The 19,141-nt window shown below is 37.8% G+C and overlaps 1 protein-coding gene across 1 annotated transcript in view; it reads right to left on the bottom strand.

Moving 5' to 3' along the window:
• Window positions 1-19,141, bottom strand: part of prkcaa (protein kinase C, alpha, a) — a 183,704-nt gene that overhangs the window by 52,603 nt on the left and 111,960 nt on the right. The window contains exons 4-5 of the mRNA XM_067373002.1: window positions 16,765-16,876; window positions 16,454-16,582 (exon numbers count right to left, since the gene is read on the bottom strand). Of these exons, the coding sequence (XP_067229103.1) occupies window positions 16,454-16,582; window positions 16,765-16,876 (241 nt within the window). The remainder of the gene's footprint in view (window positions 1-16,453; window positions 16,583-16,764; window positions 16,877-19,141) is intronic.

Raw genomic sequence — 19,141 nt, 5'->3', positions numbered from 1 at the left:
TTTAAACAGAAATGTCAGGCTTCTGAAAAGTATGTTCATTTCTTTGCACTCAATACTTGGTTGGGCCTCCTTTTGCATGAATCACTGCATCAATGTGGCATGGCATGGAGGCAATCAGCCTGTGGCACTGCTCAGGTGTAATGGAAGCCCAAGTTGCTTTGATAGTGGCATTCAGGTCATCTGCATAGTTGGGTCTGGTGTCTCTCATCTTCCTCTGACAATACCCCATAGAGAATGAGGTCAGACGAGATTGGCCAATCAAGCACAGTAACACCATGGTCAATGAACCAGCTTTTGGTACCTTTGGCAGTGTGGGCAGGTGCCAAATCCTGCTGGAAAATGAAATCAGCATCTCCATAAAGCTTAACAGCAGTAGGAAGCATGATGTGCTCTAAAATTTCCTGGTAGATGGCTGCGTTGACTGTGGACTTCAGAAAACACAGTGTACCAACACCAGCAGAAGACATGGCAGCCCAAATCATAACTGACTGTGGAAACTTCACACTGGACTTGAAGCAACATGGTTTCTGTGCCTCTCCACCAATGTTCCCTCTAATTTTTTTTTCTCGCTGAGCAAAACTTTTCTATGTTGAGCGCACATTTTGGCCACCTGAGCAAAAACATTCTTTATATCAGACCTGTACAATGAACGTAAACACACACACGCAACCAAAAAAAAAAAAAAAAAAAAAGGTTTTATTATGCAACTGTAACTTTTTAATGTGCCATTTCTATTTTATTTGACCCTTGGTTTAACTTAGTGATATATTAAATCATATTTTTGAAAACAAGCAGTTCAGTCACTAAATTAAGCACATTTTAGGTTACTTGAGATTTTTTCACATTGCTTTGTTAACTGTACCAGTCTTTACCAAGAAATTCTATTTAAAAGAATAATTTAAAAATCTCCTGCAGGAAAGTTAAATTCTTTATAATAATATAAGCAGTTATACTGATGGTTTGGGACAACCATAATGTGTTTTTGTACACTTTATGGTATGGTTTTGTAAATGATTAGCAACAGACCATCAAATTTACATGTTTATTGCTTTATGAATTTCCCAGATTTTCTATACCATGAGGTTTCAAGATTTTTAGTGGCAAGGAACCCTAAACAATCCCCTTGTGAGATAATTGTTTTATTAGGCTTACATTATAATATAATAAAATATAATATAATCTTGAAGGATTTAAACTGATATACAGTATTATATCAGTTTAAATGCTTCATGCTTTAAATGCTTCCCCTGCTTCCTGCTTCGCTACTGTTCGGACGCTCTTGCTTACAGCTCCGCGCTTTGCTCTATTGCTTTTATATTTTATCTCCTAATTTTAACTTCAGCAAATCAACACAGTGCTCAAACGACAAATCTTGGCAACAACAATCTTTTTAACTGGAAGAATTGCTACAAAAAAGGGGAATTTTTATCCAACCAGCCTCCCACTGACGGCAGCCATCAGCTTACATTCCGGAGAAGGGAAAACACAGCCTCCTACATCCAAAAGGATTAGAAATAATATGCCTCCTCTGGTTGAAGAATCTACCTGCTGCACAAACTGCCACAGACTTCTACAAAGGATTGCAGTTCTTGAAACAAAGTTACTTGCGGGACTACCAAACCAGAAGGAACACACAACAGAGCTTCGTCATGGACGTCCTCAGCCCACAGTCGGTGAGTCCCATGAATCTAATGCCCCTATACAGACCGTACTCAGTGCCGGAACTGATCAGCATATTAATCGATGGCACACACAGGGAGCGAGACCCAAAGGCACTCGAGACATCAGATTGTCACGAGTATCACATATTAATGCAGTAGCATCCTCTACCCCAAACACTAGCTCCCTACCACCGCAAATACATCTGGAGAACAGATTTGAAGTGTTAATGAATGTGGGTGAGGAATCTAATGTGGGTGAGGAATCCCCAAACATGATCGGACACATATCAAATCAGCCAGCAGCTAACACCGATGCTAACTGCCGCTCAAGGTTGAACAGTTAGCGGCACTCAGCTCAGAGAGCAGCCGAGCCCAGGACTCTGATAGTGGGTGACTCTATTATCAGAAACATTAGCAGCAGGGATACAACTACATGCTGCCTTCCACAAGCAACAGTTTCTTATGTAAACAGGGAACTTAAGAGCATTCTGATGAAATATAAAACTGCAAATCGACTAATCATTCATGTGGGGAAGAATGATATTTGGAAGGAGCAGTCAGAACTCCTTAAGAGGGATTTCAATGAACTTTTTGAAATGCTTAAAATACTAAAAGTTCAGTCGGTCATCAGTGGACCACTCCCAGCAAGAGGAACAAATAGATTTACACGGTTGCTTGGATTTAACACATGGCTGCAAAAAACCTGCAACTTAAAAGGACTGAATTTCATCGACAACTTCAATCTGTTCTGGAGTCAGAGACAACTGTTCACTCATGATGGCCTGCACCCAAACAAACTGGGCTCAAGAGTGCTAAAGGACAATATCTACTTCTGCCTCCATCATCCTTCAGCAGTGTGTGCAAATCCACTCAACCTGAATGGCACAAACACACCTGGACAGAGTACAACTGACCACAGGACTTCACTTCAGCAGCTGAATGGACATGCGGTTGACACTTAATAATTGCGGTTATTAAGTCATTGACTAGAAGTGATTTATTTTTAAGTCAGCGTATGTTTAGAAGTGCTAACTTAAAACAGTCTTACTTTCTGTCTCTACAGTAATCTTAGTTTGACGTGTAATGTGTCTTTGTTTAACTGAAGGAAGTTTAGGCACATCCAATTTTTAATTTCATCAATGCATTGACACAGGGAGTCAATGGGGCTGTAGTCGTTGGGTGATAGGGCTAGGTAAATCTGGGTGTCATCTGCATAGCTGTGATATGCAATTTGGTTCTTTCTCATTATTTGGCTCAGTGGCAGCATATATAGGGTGAACAGGAGGGGTGCAAGTATTGAACCTTGAGGGACTCCGCATGTCATGGAAGTCCACTCTGACTTATGGTGACCGATACTCACATAATAACCTCTCCCTTCTAAGTATGACCTGAACCATTTAAGGACCATCCCAGAAAGCCCAACCCAGTTTTCGAGCCTGTCAAGAAGAATGTTGTGAGCGACAGTGTCAAAAGCAGCACTGAGGTCAAGTAGAACCAGCACTGATAATTTACCTGTATCTGTGTTTAGGCGAATATCATTTATTATCTCTATGAGTGCTGTTTCTGTGCTGTGATGCGGTCGGAAACCAGATTATAAGTTATCAAAGTATGATTCAGCTGATTGAAAACAACTTTTTCAATGATCTTGCCTATGAAAGGAAGATTTGAGATTGGCCTGTAGTTGCTCAATATGGTGTTATCCAGATTGCTCTTTTTCAGGAGGTGCTTTACAACTGCAGTTTTCAGGGATTTTGGAAAAGTCCCAGAGAGAAGTGAGGCATTTACCACTTCTAGGAGATCTGCTTCTGAACAGTTTAACACTCTTTTGAAAAAAGATGTGGGAAGTGTGTCAAGGGCACAGGTTGATGTTTTAAGGTGCTGTACTGTTTCTTCCAAAATTTTACCATCAATTGCTTCGAAATCAGACATAATAGCTACTTTCTGAGGTTGTGATCTGATCTGTTTTACCCCAGTGCAGCTCAAGGATGTGCTGATCGCCTTTCTGATATTATTAATTTTCTCAGAGAAGAAGGAAGCAAACTCACTACATTTGCTGTCTGAGAGCATTTCACTGCGAATCTGACTTGGGGGGTTTGTTGCTACTGTAGCAAAAAGAGTGCGGGTGTTGTTTAAGTTTCTGTTTATAATATTTGAGAAGAAGGTCTGTCTAGCTTTGCCTAATTCCACATTGAAAGCATGAAGAATATCTTTATAGATGTTATAATGGATTTCAAGTTTTGTCTTTCGCCACATGCGCTCAGCTTTTCTGCATTGTCTTTTCATATTTTGCACTGCTGTTGAGTTTCTCCATGGTGCTTTTTGTCTGCCACTTTTCTTCTTGACTTTCACAGGAGCAATGTTATCAATAACATTCTGTACTTTTGAGTTAAAAGAATCAAGGAGAAAATCAACAGAGTCTGCAGATATGTTTGGTGTTAAAGATATAGCCTTCATAAACAGTGCACTAATGTTCTCATTTTAGCATCGCTTTTTGACCGAGACAGATCTAGCTTCAACAGTCGGACAGATCAATATTTCAAAGAAAATACAGAAATGATCAGATAGCGCTATATCCTTAATGACAATGGATGAAATGTTTAGACCCTTACTGATAATTAAATCTAGAGTGTGTCCACGATTGTGTGTAGGTCCATGTACATGCTGAGTCAGATCAAAAGTATTCAAAACAGTTATGATTTCTTTTGCCATATTGGATTCTGCATTTTCTATGTGGATGTTAAAGTCCCCAGTAATAGCAAAACAGTCAAACTCTGAGGAAATTGCTGATAACAGTTCTGTAAAGTCCTCCACAAAGGCTGGAGAGTATTTTGGAGGCCTGTAGATAACTATAAGTAGAATGCGAGGAGCACCTTTTAATACAATACCCAAATATTCGAAAGACAAGTAATCACCAAATGACACTTGCTTGCATTGATAGACATCTTTAAATAGAGCAGCTACACCTATACCTCTCCTAACAGCTCTGCAGACACTCATAAGTTAGGAGGGGCTGTTTCATTCAGGATTGTTGCACTGCAGCTGTCTTCAAGCCATGTTTCATTTAGAAGCATAAAATCTAGGTTGTTTGTGGTTATTAAGTCATTGACTAGAAGTGATTTATTTTTAAGTGAGCGTATGTTTAGAAGTGCTAACTTAACAGTCTTACTTTCTGTCTCTACAGTAATCTTAGTTTGACGTGTAATAGGTAGCAGATTAAATGGGTTTGCCAAACGGTTTGAAAAGGCCTTAGGCTTTCTATAACATAATAAAACCGGAGGCTGTAATATGTTGTCCTGGCTTCCCTGGCTGTTTTCCCGAAAGTCGTCCTTGGGTGCTGAATCTTGGAGCAGTTCTAATACGTCACTGTCTCTCTGTGAGCTCTGTGGGCAGGGCTCAGTCAAGATTGTGTCCGTGAGCAGTGGTTGTTGTGGCTGCGTGGTGTTATCATTGACCTTGTGGGAAGTGTCAACCGCATGTCCATTCAGCTGCTGAAGTGAAGTCCTGTGGTCAGTTGTACTCTGTCCAGGTGTGTTTGTGCCATTCAGGTTGAGTGGATTTGCACACACTGCTGAAGGATGATGGAGGCAGAAGTAGATATTGTCCTTAACACTCTTTTGAAAAAAGATGTGGGAAGTGTGTCAAGGGCGCAGGTTGATGTTTTAAGGTGCTGTACTGTTTCTTCCAAAATTTTACCATCAATTGCTTCGAAATCAGACATAATAGCTACTTTCTGAGGTTGTGATCTGATCTGTTTTACCCCAGTGCAGCTCAAGGATGTGCTGATCGCCTTTCTGATATTATTAATTTTCTGATATTATTAATTTTCAATATGGACAGACCTGATTTTCAGTAGCCATGTAAAGACAATAACTAAATCAGCATATTATCATCTCAAAAATATTGCAAGAATTAGATGCTTTGTCTCCAGTCAAGACTTAGAGAAACTTGTTCATGCTTTCATCACCAGCAGGGTGGATTATTGTAATGGGCTCCTCACTGGTCTTCCCAAAAAGACCATAAGACAGCTGCAGCTCGTACAGAACGCTGCTGCCAGGATTCTGAGCAGAACCCGAAAACATGAACACATCACACCAGTCCTCAGGTCCTTGCACTGGCTTCCAGTTGAATTTAGAATTGATTTTAAAGTACTGTTGCTTGTTTATAAATCACTCAATGGCCTAGGACCTCAATACATTGCAGATATGCTCATAGAATATAAACCTAACAGATCACTCAGATCATCAGGATCAACTCACTTAAAAATACAGAGGGCTCACTCAAAGCAGGGAGAGTCTGCTTTTAGCTGTTACGCCAGCCGCAGCTGGAACCAGCTTCCAGAAGAGATCAGGTGTGCTCCAACAGTAGCCACATTCAAATCCAGACTCAAAACACATCTTTTTACCTATGCATTTGCTGATTGAGTACTGTGCTATGTCCGAACTGTTTGCACTTTATTTTATATGTATTATCTTTTTATTCTTTAAATTCTTTTCCTGTTTTTATTTCATTTTTAATGTATTTTTATATCTTTTATGTATCATCATGATTCTGACTTTTAATGCATTTTAAATCCAAATAGCAAAATTATCTGTTTTTACTGTTATTTCTATTCCTTATGTTCTATTTTTATTCTTCTTCTTTATGTAAAGCACTTTGAATTACCATTGTGTATGAAATGTGCTATACAAATAAAATTGCCTTGCCTTGCCTAATATGAAAACTGAAGCATTTAAACAGATCTGACAGCTAAATATTTTTAAGAAAAGTGAACGTTAACTCTTTTATAGTTATCTATACATCCCTGAAACCCACACCACCATCACACACAATAATCTATTTAAACGGAGGTATATAACTGATGTATTTTGAGTTTGCACGCTTCACCTGTAGTGGGTGTGTAATTGTAAATGTCTCAGAGTCTTGTTCATTCTGTGCCCATCATCTGTTATTTATGCCACTTTTCATTAAAACATGACATTTTATTTCACATTTCTTTTCGTTTCGTGTTGCCTCTCTCGTATTGAGGTATTTACTCCCCAAACAACAGTATTCTTACCGCGACTGATTTGGCTCAGGCCCGTGGCTGCTCACACGCGTTCACATCGTTCTCTTTCTATGAAAACTGTAAACCGGTTCTAACTCTATAGCGACAATAACTCTATAGCGGTTGACCAGAGCACTGCACTTATTTCTCATTTAAACTCGTTACAATCGAATGGATTTTCCCCGATTTTCCCACACATGATTTTTGTCCTCTGCGCGGCAATTATTCTTTCTGCGCGGCCGCGACTTAGAGGGAACATTGCTCTCCACTCTTCCTCCTGACTCTGGGACCTTGATTTCCAAATGAAATGCAAAATGTACTTTCATCTGAAAAGATGACCTTGGACCATTGAGCAACAGTCAAGTTCTTTTTCTCCTTACCTCAGGTAATATGCTTCTGACGTTGTCTTTGGTTCAGAAGTGGCTTGGTACGTGGAATGTGACAGTTGTAGCCCATTTCCTGAAGACGTCTGTGTGCAGTGGCTCTTGATGCGCTGACTCCAGCTTCAGTCCACTCATTTTGAAGCTCTCTCTTGAAGTTCTTAAATCAGCTTCACCTGACAAACTTCTTAAGCCTGCGGTCATTCCTTTCACTTGTACACCTTTTCCTACCACACTTTTCCTTCCAGTCAACTTTGAATATGCTTTGGCACAGCACTCTGCGAACAGCCAGCTCTTTCAGCAATGCCCTCTGTGGCTTACCCTCATTGTAGAGGGTCTTGATTATCGTCTTCTGGACAACTGTCAAGTCAGTAGACTTCCCAATGACTGCTGTTGGAATTACTGACCCAGTATTTATACCCAGAGAATGGTAATTTAATAGAACTTGAAATTAAATATTCTAATAGAGATACTGATTTTTTTATTTTGATGAGCAGCAAGCTGTAATCATGAAAATGAAAACAAAAAAGTCTGGAAATATTTTACTTTATGTCTAATAAATCTAGAATATATTTAAGTTTTACTTTTTTAATTAAATTACAGAAAAAAACTAACTTTTTCATGACATTCTAATTTCTCGAGATGCTAAGTGATAGTGAGATGCGAGATGCGAGTCGCTAAGTGGACGCAAGATGGCACCAGTGAGTCACGGTTTGTTATACAGCAGTTTGTTATACAGCTTCGTTGTTATTGATGACAGTCATTATCAGAAAATATCAAACCTCTGAATGTTTATGTTAAAATATTAGCTTTAAGTAATAACTGGATTAACATCTCTCTTATGGACAGACATTAAAGGGGCTCTATGTAAGATTTTTACTTTAATAATGCATAAAAATACCCCAATATGTTTGCAGATATTTAGGAAACATGCCAAGTTCACCTACTTGTTTCTCAGAAAAATATTGCTACAGCCAAATATTCTACTTTGAAAATGTGCGTTTCGTGTCGGAATGTCTGTTTTTGTTTTGGTCTGTGCGAAACCTCGTGCTGCAGTTTATCCAATAATATTTCAACATCACAGGTTGCCAGTTGGCGGAAAACACAGCGTATTACAACCATGGAAACCAGCAAATAAACTGGGTCAGAGAATCAGGCAATAACGTCAGCTGCGTGTTCTCGCTCTCTTCTCTGTCACGGTGAAGTGACACACACCCGCGCGGGCGCCTTCTCTCTCATCTCATTCACTCCAGTAAGTAGTGCCTGTATTGCGCATAATTTTAGTCATTCCCACAGGTTTCGGGGTCACACCAAAAGCGCGCACACCACTGAGCGGTGGAGCGGACAAGCCACGAACAGAGACAGAAGTCAAACAGAGTCACAACTAGTACCAAAATGAGTGGCTTACTGAGCTTAAACTGTCAAATACATACAAAAGTATGTCAAAACCAGCAGCACAGGCAATCTTGGCGAGTACACAGATAAACACTGTCTGTTTTTAATCGTTAAATAGCTAAGAAAGTGAACCCATGTCGTGTAAAAGAGTATTGGGTCCGTTGAACACCGTTCATAAACTCTTAAAGGGACAGCAGTCCAATATTCCTGCTGCTGTCTGTCATGTTAATAAAAGAACAAAAGACAAAGAAAATTACTTTCTTCTCTTGACTGAATACGTTGTATAACTTTAATGGTAAGAATTATTTGCAATAAAGACTACAGAAATTAAGGTAACCAATGCAAAATAACACAATGTGTTATTTTACATTTGATTACTTTAATTTCTGTAGTATTTACCTGAATAAAAACCCAGTTAACCCGAAAAACTTAGTTTCATAGCTCTCTTTATTCTATTGCATTTATTTGAGCTGTTTATATTTTATTACTGACTTTTATTAGTTTTTTTTTAATGAAAATAAAACTTTGCATTGAAGAAAAGTAGATATTTATTTGTATATGTTGTCATTTATAGTTCTTAGAAAGAAAATCGGAATCAGCAAAAAATAGGCATCGGCTGATCACACTAACAAAAAATCGGAAATAGGAATCAGCCAAGAAAATTGCAATCGGTGCATCTCTACTAAAAAGCCTCTGCATCCATCTAAATATCTCTATGAACAACAGCATATCAAAACAGATAAATCAACTCATCAGCTTACAGTGTTTAAGTCACCTAAGCTTTCATTGTCAATTGCGCTCCCTATTGTTGCTGGCAACCATATGTTGTAAAAGCTGGCAACCCGCGTCTTTGAACGAGGGGGCGGGCCAAACAATATTTTGAATTTGGACTGCAGTACCTATTTTGAACACTGGGTGTAATTATTACATAGAGATAGAAAATACATAGAAAAGCTGCATTTAATACGAAAAGATTGATAAAACATAGAGCTAGGTTTAAAGGCTGGCAATCCAAATGTGGCATGCAGCTATGCCACGGTATAATATCTAGCTGTGCGCGTTAATGTGACCAACCTTTGTGGATGCGATCTCTCATGAAATTTGATGATGTTGTTCCGGTCTTTAATTGTTTTCCCATATTCTTTGCAACTAGCCGATCTGACATGTTAATAAACCCAAACGAAAAAGGATTTCATGGGACTCCTATGACATTTTGGAGTTTACGTGCAATACATGGACATACGTAATCAAATTCTATGACGAGAGTCCGACCTACAACGAAACATAGGGAAATATATCTGACGCAGATATTGTAAAACATCAGTAAACAACCTGGCATACACATAACACATTATCAATTTATGTTTTCACATCCATTAAAGGATTGTTAGGCTGCATAAATTAGGTCAGCTGGAACCAGGAACACTTCCTATAACATCAGATGTACTCGTTACATCAGAAGAAGAATGGTATCTATGCTAATATTAGTCTCTCTGTTTATCCCGAGGTTTACCGTAGTCAGCTGGATCTGGGCCTTATCCAGATCTGATGGAGGACCTGTGCCTACGACCTACGACGACAATACAGCACTGACGTGTCAGCAGAGATTGCGTCAACTAGATCAGCCTCTGTGAAGGCCTCACCGACACGACAGCCAGTGGCACAGATTCCCAACAAACCATCCTATAATGCCGTGATGAATACGATTTTCAACTAGATGGAACTGGATTAAATATTTTGACTGTTGCGATCCCAATTGGACTTATGACCTGTAATGCTGCCTGAATCATAATCATGCACTGTTTGCTGTTGGCCAGAGGAGAACTGGCCCCCTGACCAAGCCTGGTTTCTCCCAAGGTTTTTTCTCCATTTTTGTCGCCTGTTGGTCACCTGATGTCACCTGTTGAGGTTTGGGTTGCTTGCCGCTGTCGCCTTTGGCATTCTTAGTTGGGGGCACTTGATATTCAACGATGTTTTTGATCTCACTGCATTGACATCACTATTTTCTCCAGTGCTAATGTATAGATAAATTACCTAAATTAATAACTATTGATTTTTACAATGGAATGAATCAATGCTGATTTTATTCAAGCTGGACAATGACACCATTTTCTTTAAGAGCTGCTGTGCATCCAAAATTATTTGAAAGTTATTACTGTAAAGCTGTTTTGACACAATCTGCCTTGTAAAAAGCGCTATATAAATAAAGGTGACTTGACTTGACTTGACACAACACGCCAGGGGAACAGGAGTTCCATGGGGACTGGCCGAGTGGAAATGCTCACACTGTAACCATTAGGTCTCCCAGAGTGTCAATCATATTCACATCTCTGCTATGTGCAGAGGCAGCGAGCTGGGTAACAACAGAGGGCACTCTAGCCTTCATAAGCAAGTAGAGTCATGAGCACATGAGTCATGTTCATCCTCACAATGAGGACATGAACCATCCACAATTGTGGCCACCAGATGAGGATGGGAAATGACCACATCTAGAAACACACATACGGAAATGCATCTTTAAAAAAGACATTTTGATCCATTTTGCTCTTTATGCAGAATTGCCCAGGGTGTAATCGCTGCATTTATCCTTGCAAAACAGACAAAACACGGCTGAATGCGCAGTAGACCACCAGTAAGATGGCTTTCTTCTCATAACGGTGAATGGAACAGCGAACAGAAGAACCACCACTCAACTCTGAAGCAAAAATCTAAATGAATGGATGTGTGCCACCATCGTATGTGCATGCAAATTCCATTTGCCAATTCCACTGGCTATTTTTCTAAAACTCAGAGGTGAATGGGGCTCCCAAGTGAGACTCCATTTGTCAGTCTTTCAACATGACATCGAACATGTGTCACGGTTCTACCGTGTAAAGAAGACGAGGGATGCAGGACACAAATAACATTAAAGTATACTAGAGAATAACAGGTAGCAAACAGGATGACTACATTCAATACCCAACACAGGATGAACAGAACAGAGAGTATAAATACACAGAGTGATGAGGGAGCTAAACAGGCACAGGTGGAGGAAGGTAAACTAATCAGGGACTAACGAAAACAGGTGCAGACAATACAGGACATCATGGTGACAATGTGACTGACAGATAGGAAATTATAGGCTACACATTTTTGTAAGCTTTATGTCAATGTTGTGATTACATTATTTAATATTTGTCACAAGTAAAAACCTTTAAATGTACATTCATTAATTAGAAACACGTTCAAGTGCTTTGTTATTCATTATCTGTCATTTTTATTAGTAGTATGTTTAGGCTATTTTTTAATTGATACTTAAATGTCAAACATTGTAAATATTTGCACTTAACATATGCTGGCTGACAGCATTTATATTTTTCCACTCTTAGTGATGCTTAGGATAAGAGACAGTAGAGTATTATGGTCCAGCGCTTTGTTTAATAAATAATGGCAAGTTGCAACATTACAATAAATTTGAACATTTCAGTGAAGACTCTGTTGCAGCTGACAAAACCTTCTGAATGTGCTCAATATATCTGTTGCAAGCAGTTTTTGTCAGGAAATCACAACAGAAAGTCACAATTGCCTGAAGAAGTTTCATTCTTAACATGCAAAATTATCATTTTGTGAGTCCCTCAAGAAATTGAGATAACACAGTAATAACCATAGTAGCGGACAAAAAACATCAAATTTCAAAATAGATCTGTGTATTAAACAAATCGGTGTTGGCTGAATATGTTTAGTATAGATTTAAAAACCCTCTAAAGATTTTTGGTCCTTTTGACTGTGATTAGACACATATAAATCTGTATAGGCCTATTTGTTTTAATAATTATTACACTCCGTTAATAAGTAGTTGAACTACTTAAAGGTTAATCATTAAAACCAAAACAAAAATGACTGAAATTCACTTGAAAACTGAAAATAAAGTGAATGAAGTCTCAGAACAGTTTTAAGCTGCTCATTTATTACAGGTTTGCATATAAAATTTTGTGTTTGTATTCCCTGTGCGATTTGATGTTAAATGAGGAATACAGATTTGTATTCTCATTCTTGTAACATTTTTACATTTGTATTGCCAAAAAAATTCAGCATTACTCCTTACTATTAAAACATAGCACAATAGAAATAGTACAAAGCAACAAAATATAAATGAAGAACAGAAGTTTTGTCGGGTCTCTCTCGCTCAGGCAAAATGTTTCAGGGAAGCAACACTGCATATTATATTGTAGGCTATATAATACCGTATATGCCCTTAAGTGTCATCCACACCAATTGCAAAAACCAACTGTATCAAATGATTTAGCTTTTGTTCTTTAAAAGGAACGGAATGCCCTGTTGAGTTATTATTACTTACTACATTCATAATTGTTTCTATAGAGTTAGCAGGGGCGCTTAACTCAACAGTTCATGTTTAGATAATAGAAGATTGTTGACAATCATAACACACTGATATTATAGTATAATTTTATAAACTAATAAAATACAGTTGGATACATTGAGACATTTATCCTGAAACTGACTTTGCCTATGCCTGCTCTGTAAGTTTAAAACACTCATCATCCAGTAGCTGACACTCTCCGTACAAAAGAGCAGCGATTTACCTTTGTATTGTCCTAATGAACTGTTTTACTAGGTAGGCTATTTTTCCCAAGCAAAAATGGAATGGTACTTCCCGCTCTTCAGGTTTAATGTCAACCTGCAGACACTTCAAACACTTTTATGTTGCCATCAACTATACTGAGAAAGAGAAAAGAAACCAAGAGAGCATGCAAGAAAGAATCAGTCTTCATTCATCTCATTTCACAATAAAAAATAAAAAAAATCAATTATGCACATTATGTTTTGGTACTGACTGTGAGATATGATGGTCTAGTGGTGTATTTTTGTTTATTATAGTGCAAGGGGGCTGTGTTCATATCCTGATCTATATATACAGTAGGCTATTTTTTTTTTTAAACTCCACTGCCAGTGATCGCTGCATTTTGTGGAAAACAGCATATTTTAGTTTATGTTTCATGGGAAAAACCCAACATCACATAAAAATAATTGTTATTTATAATAAAACTTTTTCATTGTAATAATAACTACAATGTCATTTTGAATTCATTCTGAATTATGAACTAAAGCGCGATCATTATTAACGTCTTTACTGGCGTTAATAGTCCTGCATCTTACACACTATTCTATATTGTGAAATTAAACCATCAGTTTTGGACACCGTAAGACTAAACTGCACCTTATCTTTGAGAATTTGTTTTTGAATTAGGCGTTCTCTGTAGTCATTCAGAAATGCATTACATCTGCTACACAGAATCTCTGGATCGGCCGATCTGCAAAAGTCATCTTCACAAAAGGTCTCATTAAATAATAAAACTCTTAGGTTGTGTTGGCTAATTAACATTTTTTTTCCCCAAACCACACGCATTACAAAACTTCTGTACAAATCACATAACTGACATAATTTGGCTTCAAAACAAAATATGTATTCCTAATTTTACATTAGTTCACATAGGGAATACAAACACTGATCTCTATATGCAAACCTGCAAAAACTAATAAGTTTTAGACAAATTATTACATTAAGAGTTATTAAACTAATAACTGTTCTTTAACTTGCTATAAGGCCTAGGGCTACGTTAAAAATGTGTAGGCCAATTTATGGATCCCAGTGCATTAGGAGGAAAAGATATCAACTCACAAGCATGTTTTATTAATCATTCGCTTTAGTTGAAACATGAGGACATTTTATTATGCTTATATGTTCCTGCATATTAACTTCATTGTTTTAATTAAATTGTGGCTAACTTTTAGCTTTAATGTTCTTACATTAAAAGGCTACAAAGAAACGATTTAATAAATAGCCTCAAATGTTTTATTTTTAAATATTTTTAATATTTAAATATTAAATATTTTAGTCACAATATTTAGTCACATATTGATAAATTAAATAAATATGTTTGTTTGAAAACTAGGCTATATCCCTTGTTCCCATTCAGAGTAATCCACCTTGTAATGAGGCAGTTCACTGAAGGCGCATTGATTAGAATTTTTTTTATATGAATTTGAATATGAATTTGAATATGATGATTTTTTTGAATATGATCATTTTATTGAATATGATATAAAGTGAACAAAACAATGACTTGACTTGACTACATGAACAAAACAAGCAATCTCACCAACAGTGGTTACACAAACAATACTAGACAAGAGAAAATGAAAATGAAAAATGAGGGCTATATATACGTACACAAAGACTAATGACTTAACAAGAGATACCTGTGCACAATCGAACAATAAACCAATGAGAACAAGACACATAGATAAGTAGGGCTGGGTACCGAACTCTATACTTTTTAGGTACCGATCGAACTGCCTCGATACTATCGAGTATCGAAAAGTGTCTTGTCATTCGGTACCAAATTTCGGTACCTCAGAATGGAGCCGATTAGAGGGGCGGAGAAATGCTTTCGCTGTCTCGTTGAGGAGCAAGTAACGTTGCGCTACATTATTATTTATATCTCAATATATAAAACTATACGCGCGAGAGAGACCCTATGCGCGAGAGAGACCCTATGTGCGAGAGGGCGAGTGAATCAACGGTTTCGTTTTCCGTTTATCTCCGAATGGACGGGTGAGAAACGGCTGTTTATGTGAGCAGCCGGTTCACTACAGATACTGTTAACAGAAAACAAAAGTGTCGCACTGCCTGCAGAAACAGCGGAACGCGCAATGTTTTTTAGACTAGTTATGGACAGGTACAACACACAGCAGCTTTACATCAGCTTTCTTCCCTCAAGTCTATGGAAACTCGCGACCGGTTCGTGACAGGCTCGTTCGCCTGCACGAGCACAGGCTCTGCCTCTGGCTCCAGAACGCGAACAATTCTGCTGAAAAAGTTGTATCAGCGTCCTCCTGATACTGCGGATAATCATAACAAAAATAACATTCAAATTAATTGCGGGTGGATGAGAGATGAATCATTAATGTGAGTCTTTGAGTCTGAAAAAAAGTCAACAAAGTTAAAATATAAAACCAAAGATTTTTTTTTAGGTTATGTAATCTTGTTTAAACAGATTTTATAAAATTGGTATCGAAAAAGGTATCGTTTAGGTATTGGTATCGAAGTCAAGGTATCGGTATCGTCTCGGTATCGAAAATTTTTGAACGATACCCAGCCCTATAGATAAGAGAGCAAATCAGAACAAGACACATGAACAGGGAAAGCACATGACAGGATCACATGAGGAGCAAGGGAAACACGTGACAAACGTGAAACATCACCATGAGTAAACTTTAAAATAGTAGGCTACTCTACAGTAGTAAGTAAGCACACTTCATGTACTGCCATCACCGTAATATTTCATTGTAACAGAAGTCAAATAGCTGGGACATTAAGCATTTATGATACCAAAATTTATGATGTCACAATTCCAGCCTTACTGAGCAATGTTGCAAACCGTCCCTTTGCCTGATCTGATGGTGATTTTGTAAACAAACGTCACCTATGACTGGGTTATATTTAAAACTACACCCTTATAGCAGCGGTACTAGGCATTTTGGTTGACTACCTACTGTATGTATGTCCGCATGTGGTCAATGTACTGTACGCAAAAGAATTTTACAGTTAGACCAGTTTTCTTGTAGGGCCACTCAAAGTGACAACCAGCTGTTTTAAGGCACAATGTTTAGGTGGAGCTATGTAAAATCTTAAAAGGGGGCCTGCATTATGAATGCATATTGTGTGTTGTATCTGGTGATAATGTCAGAAGGAAAGGTAAGTTCAGTGATATTTGAGAGGATGTTAGTAAAGATCAAAAAAGGGATATTGCTAAAAAAAAAAAAAAACACAAAATGATATAATTTATTTCTGTCTTGACATGGGAGAAGAAGCTTTAAAACTTAGTATTCAAAAGAAAAGAAATATCCAACAGAATTAACAGCGTTTTGTACTGTTCCATCTTTGGTCATGGAAAAACAGGGAAACTCACCTGTGACATGCATTTTTTCTCCAATCACTTCGATCTTCATGTAAAGACGTCCTCGTCTCTCTGTGAAGTCCATTCCACAAAGGCTTGGCACATTCATCACACACTGCTTATGGACGTTCATATCACATGCTGTGAACACATTATATCTTGCATGTAACATATTAACATTTATTTTAAAGTATATAATATTCCAATAATTAATCAAATGATTACTGCATATACTGTACAACAATATAGGTATGGGCTAAATCTTTAGTAACCACTGACCCTAGAACTTCCTCTGCGATAAAATGTTTTAGTATTGTACTTACAGTCACATTTCATCCCTTGGTGTATGAGTCCATATAGAAGAGATCCACAGTGGTCACAGAATGTTGGACTGCCATAAGTGTGGATCTTAAATTTGTGCTTGCTCCTAGGGTCCTAGACAGATAAAAAGACAGATAAAGAGAGAGAGAATAAGTCAGGAGATTGAGTCTGAGAAAACCCAAAAGGCTCTAAGGCCGCATTTACACTGCATGGTTCAAGTGACCCATGTGGCACAAATCGGTATGACCCACGTAGTGTAAGCAAGAAAAAAGTGAATATGGATTCCGATATTCTCAGATTGGTTTCAGACCTCATTCATATGTGGAAAGAAATCAGATTATTGAATCTGATACGTGCATTTGCACCTGCCATGTAAGCGGACAGATCGGATTTCCCCCTGTCAATGCAAGTCGTGCGTCACTGAAAAAAAGTGACTTTTTGAAATATTTCGTGGTACAGAAATACCTATAACAAATTAAACATTACTAGTTGACTAACAGAGTATTAATTCAGTTTGTTTGTGTTAAATAAGAGGTGATTTGGCGCTGAAATGTGTTGCTTTTAAAATCATCCTGACTGCTCATTGCCACTATTATCAGTGACGGCAGCTCGTGCACAGATGCACGCTTCAGTCCCGTTGTGGAGATTCTCTATTCATTCCAGTGAAATCACAAAATAAAATGCAGACAAACATGTCCTTACTCTTGATATACAATCACTGATGAACACATTTGGTTTTAACCAAAACAAAAACTATATGAGGGCAGATTCAAACCCAAAATCTCTGACATACTTAACAAAAGTTCTACCACCAGACCATTGGTACATACTAACTTTTATAGCGTATCTGTACACATAATCACTGTCTTGAAGAATTTGTATTATATAGTAATTTAGATATAAGGATGAAACAATTGCAATAAAATGTTTCTATGAATCCCATGTCAATAAATTAAAATCAGTGTTATATAGAAATTGATTTCTTGATATCATAATGTTATTTTTTGTTAGTTTCTCCGAGTGCAGATATCAGATATGGGTCACTTAGAAAGTCAAAAATATCGGATGTAGTCCAAAAATCGGAATTGGGGATCAAGACCCGCAGTGTAAATGCGACCTATATCGTAGCAGGAGACCAAAGCACAACTAAACATTCTCTATCCCACTTACATCTAGGCAAGGCATTTAGAGCAACTGGCAAACAAGTACTTAGGCTCATTAAATTCTAAAATACAGAATGCCTTATTGAATTAATCTGGGTCAGAATGCTATAGATTATAATTACCTTTATCATTCCATGTGACATCATAAGAGTTGTGAAGTCAAGCTGTGACATTGGCCTCCTTAAGGCCACGTACACACTGCAGCTAAATTCGGTTGTCAGTTCACCTTTTAGTGCTTAATCACGTTCTGTACACACATAGTTCAGTAAAATACGGGAGTGACAACCGCATTCTACAACCGAATTAACTCCCAAAAAATACAGGTAGTGACAACTGCATTTACAGAAATTCTATGCAGTGTGTATGTAACCGAACTGAACAACTAGTTATTTTAACGTTCATCAGAGATGTGTCCCACTTCTGTATGCGCGGTGAATCACATGGAAAGCACAAGCCTTGACTCATTCGAGATGCCAGATCTTGCTAGAAAAATCAGCGAACAAGAATAAGCCCATAATAAACTGAAATAAATCCAAATGCTTTATGCTGAAATAAGACCAAAATATTGCAATTCATATCTGCTCACTTTAATAACTCAATAAACCCATTCGCTTTATGAGACGAGTTTAAACACATCAAAAGAAATACACCACGCAATCAGGGAGCAAATTATGGGGGAGATTGGGGGGGGGGTCTGACCCCCTAATGAAGTCTTGATCCCCCTGAAGTACATCAAAATTAGATAATGGGGGTCAAAGAAAGTATTCTAACTGTATGAAGCATTACCTATAAATATGAAGATTGTAGCATTACACTTACAGTAGATTTGTTCATGTTGCATTATATTTATAGTCATTTTCTTTTATGCGTAGTTTGCAGCGGTGAGCATTATAACCAATCACACACGTTTTTGTGGAGCTTAGGAATGCAATGTCCAATAAGAGGCATTTTGATTCATCACCACACAGATGCCGGTGTCATGAGGGTTACACGCACTCACTGACTGAATTCTGAATCTGAACTCACACGACAACAACAGGCAGAAAAGATGCAAGTAAGAGATTCATTTTGCAGCATAGACAGTTTCATAGATTATATTGGGAGTTTTTGCGAAAGTGCATAACTCACATTAGACTGAAGTCATGGACCGCTTCAGTGTCCTTTGATCACTTTCATGATGTAATTGCTATATTCCCAGTTTTTAAAAAAAAACGCT

This window comes from Chanodichthys erythropterus, chromosome 21 (assembly GCF_024489055.1).
Source record: "Chanodichthys erythropterus isolate Z2021 chromosome 21, ASM2448905v1, whole genome shotgun sequence".
Taxonomy (NCBI): Eukaryota; Metazoa; Chordata; class Actinopteri; order Cypriniformes; family Xenocyprididae; genus Chanodichthys; species Chanodichthys erythropterus.
Note: the sequence above shows the minus strand (reverse complement) of the source record. Positions and strands in the feature narration are given on the sequence as shown.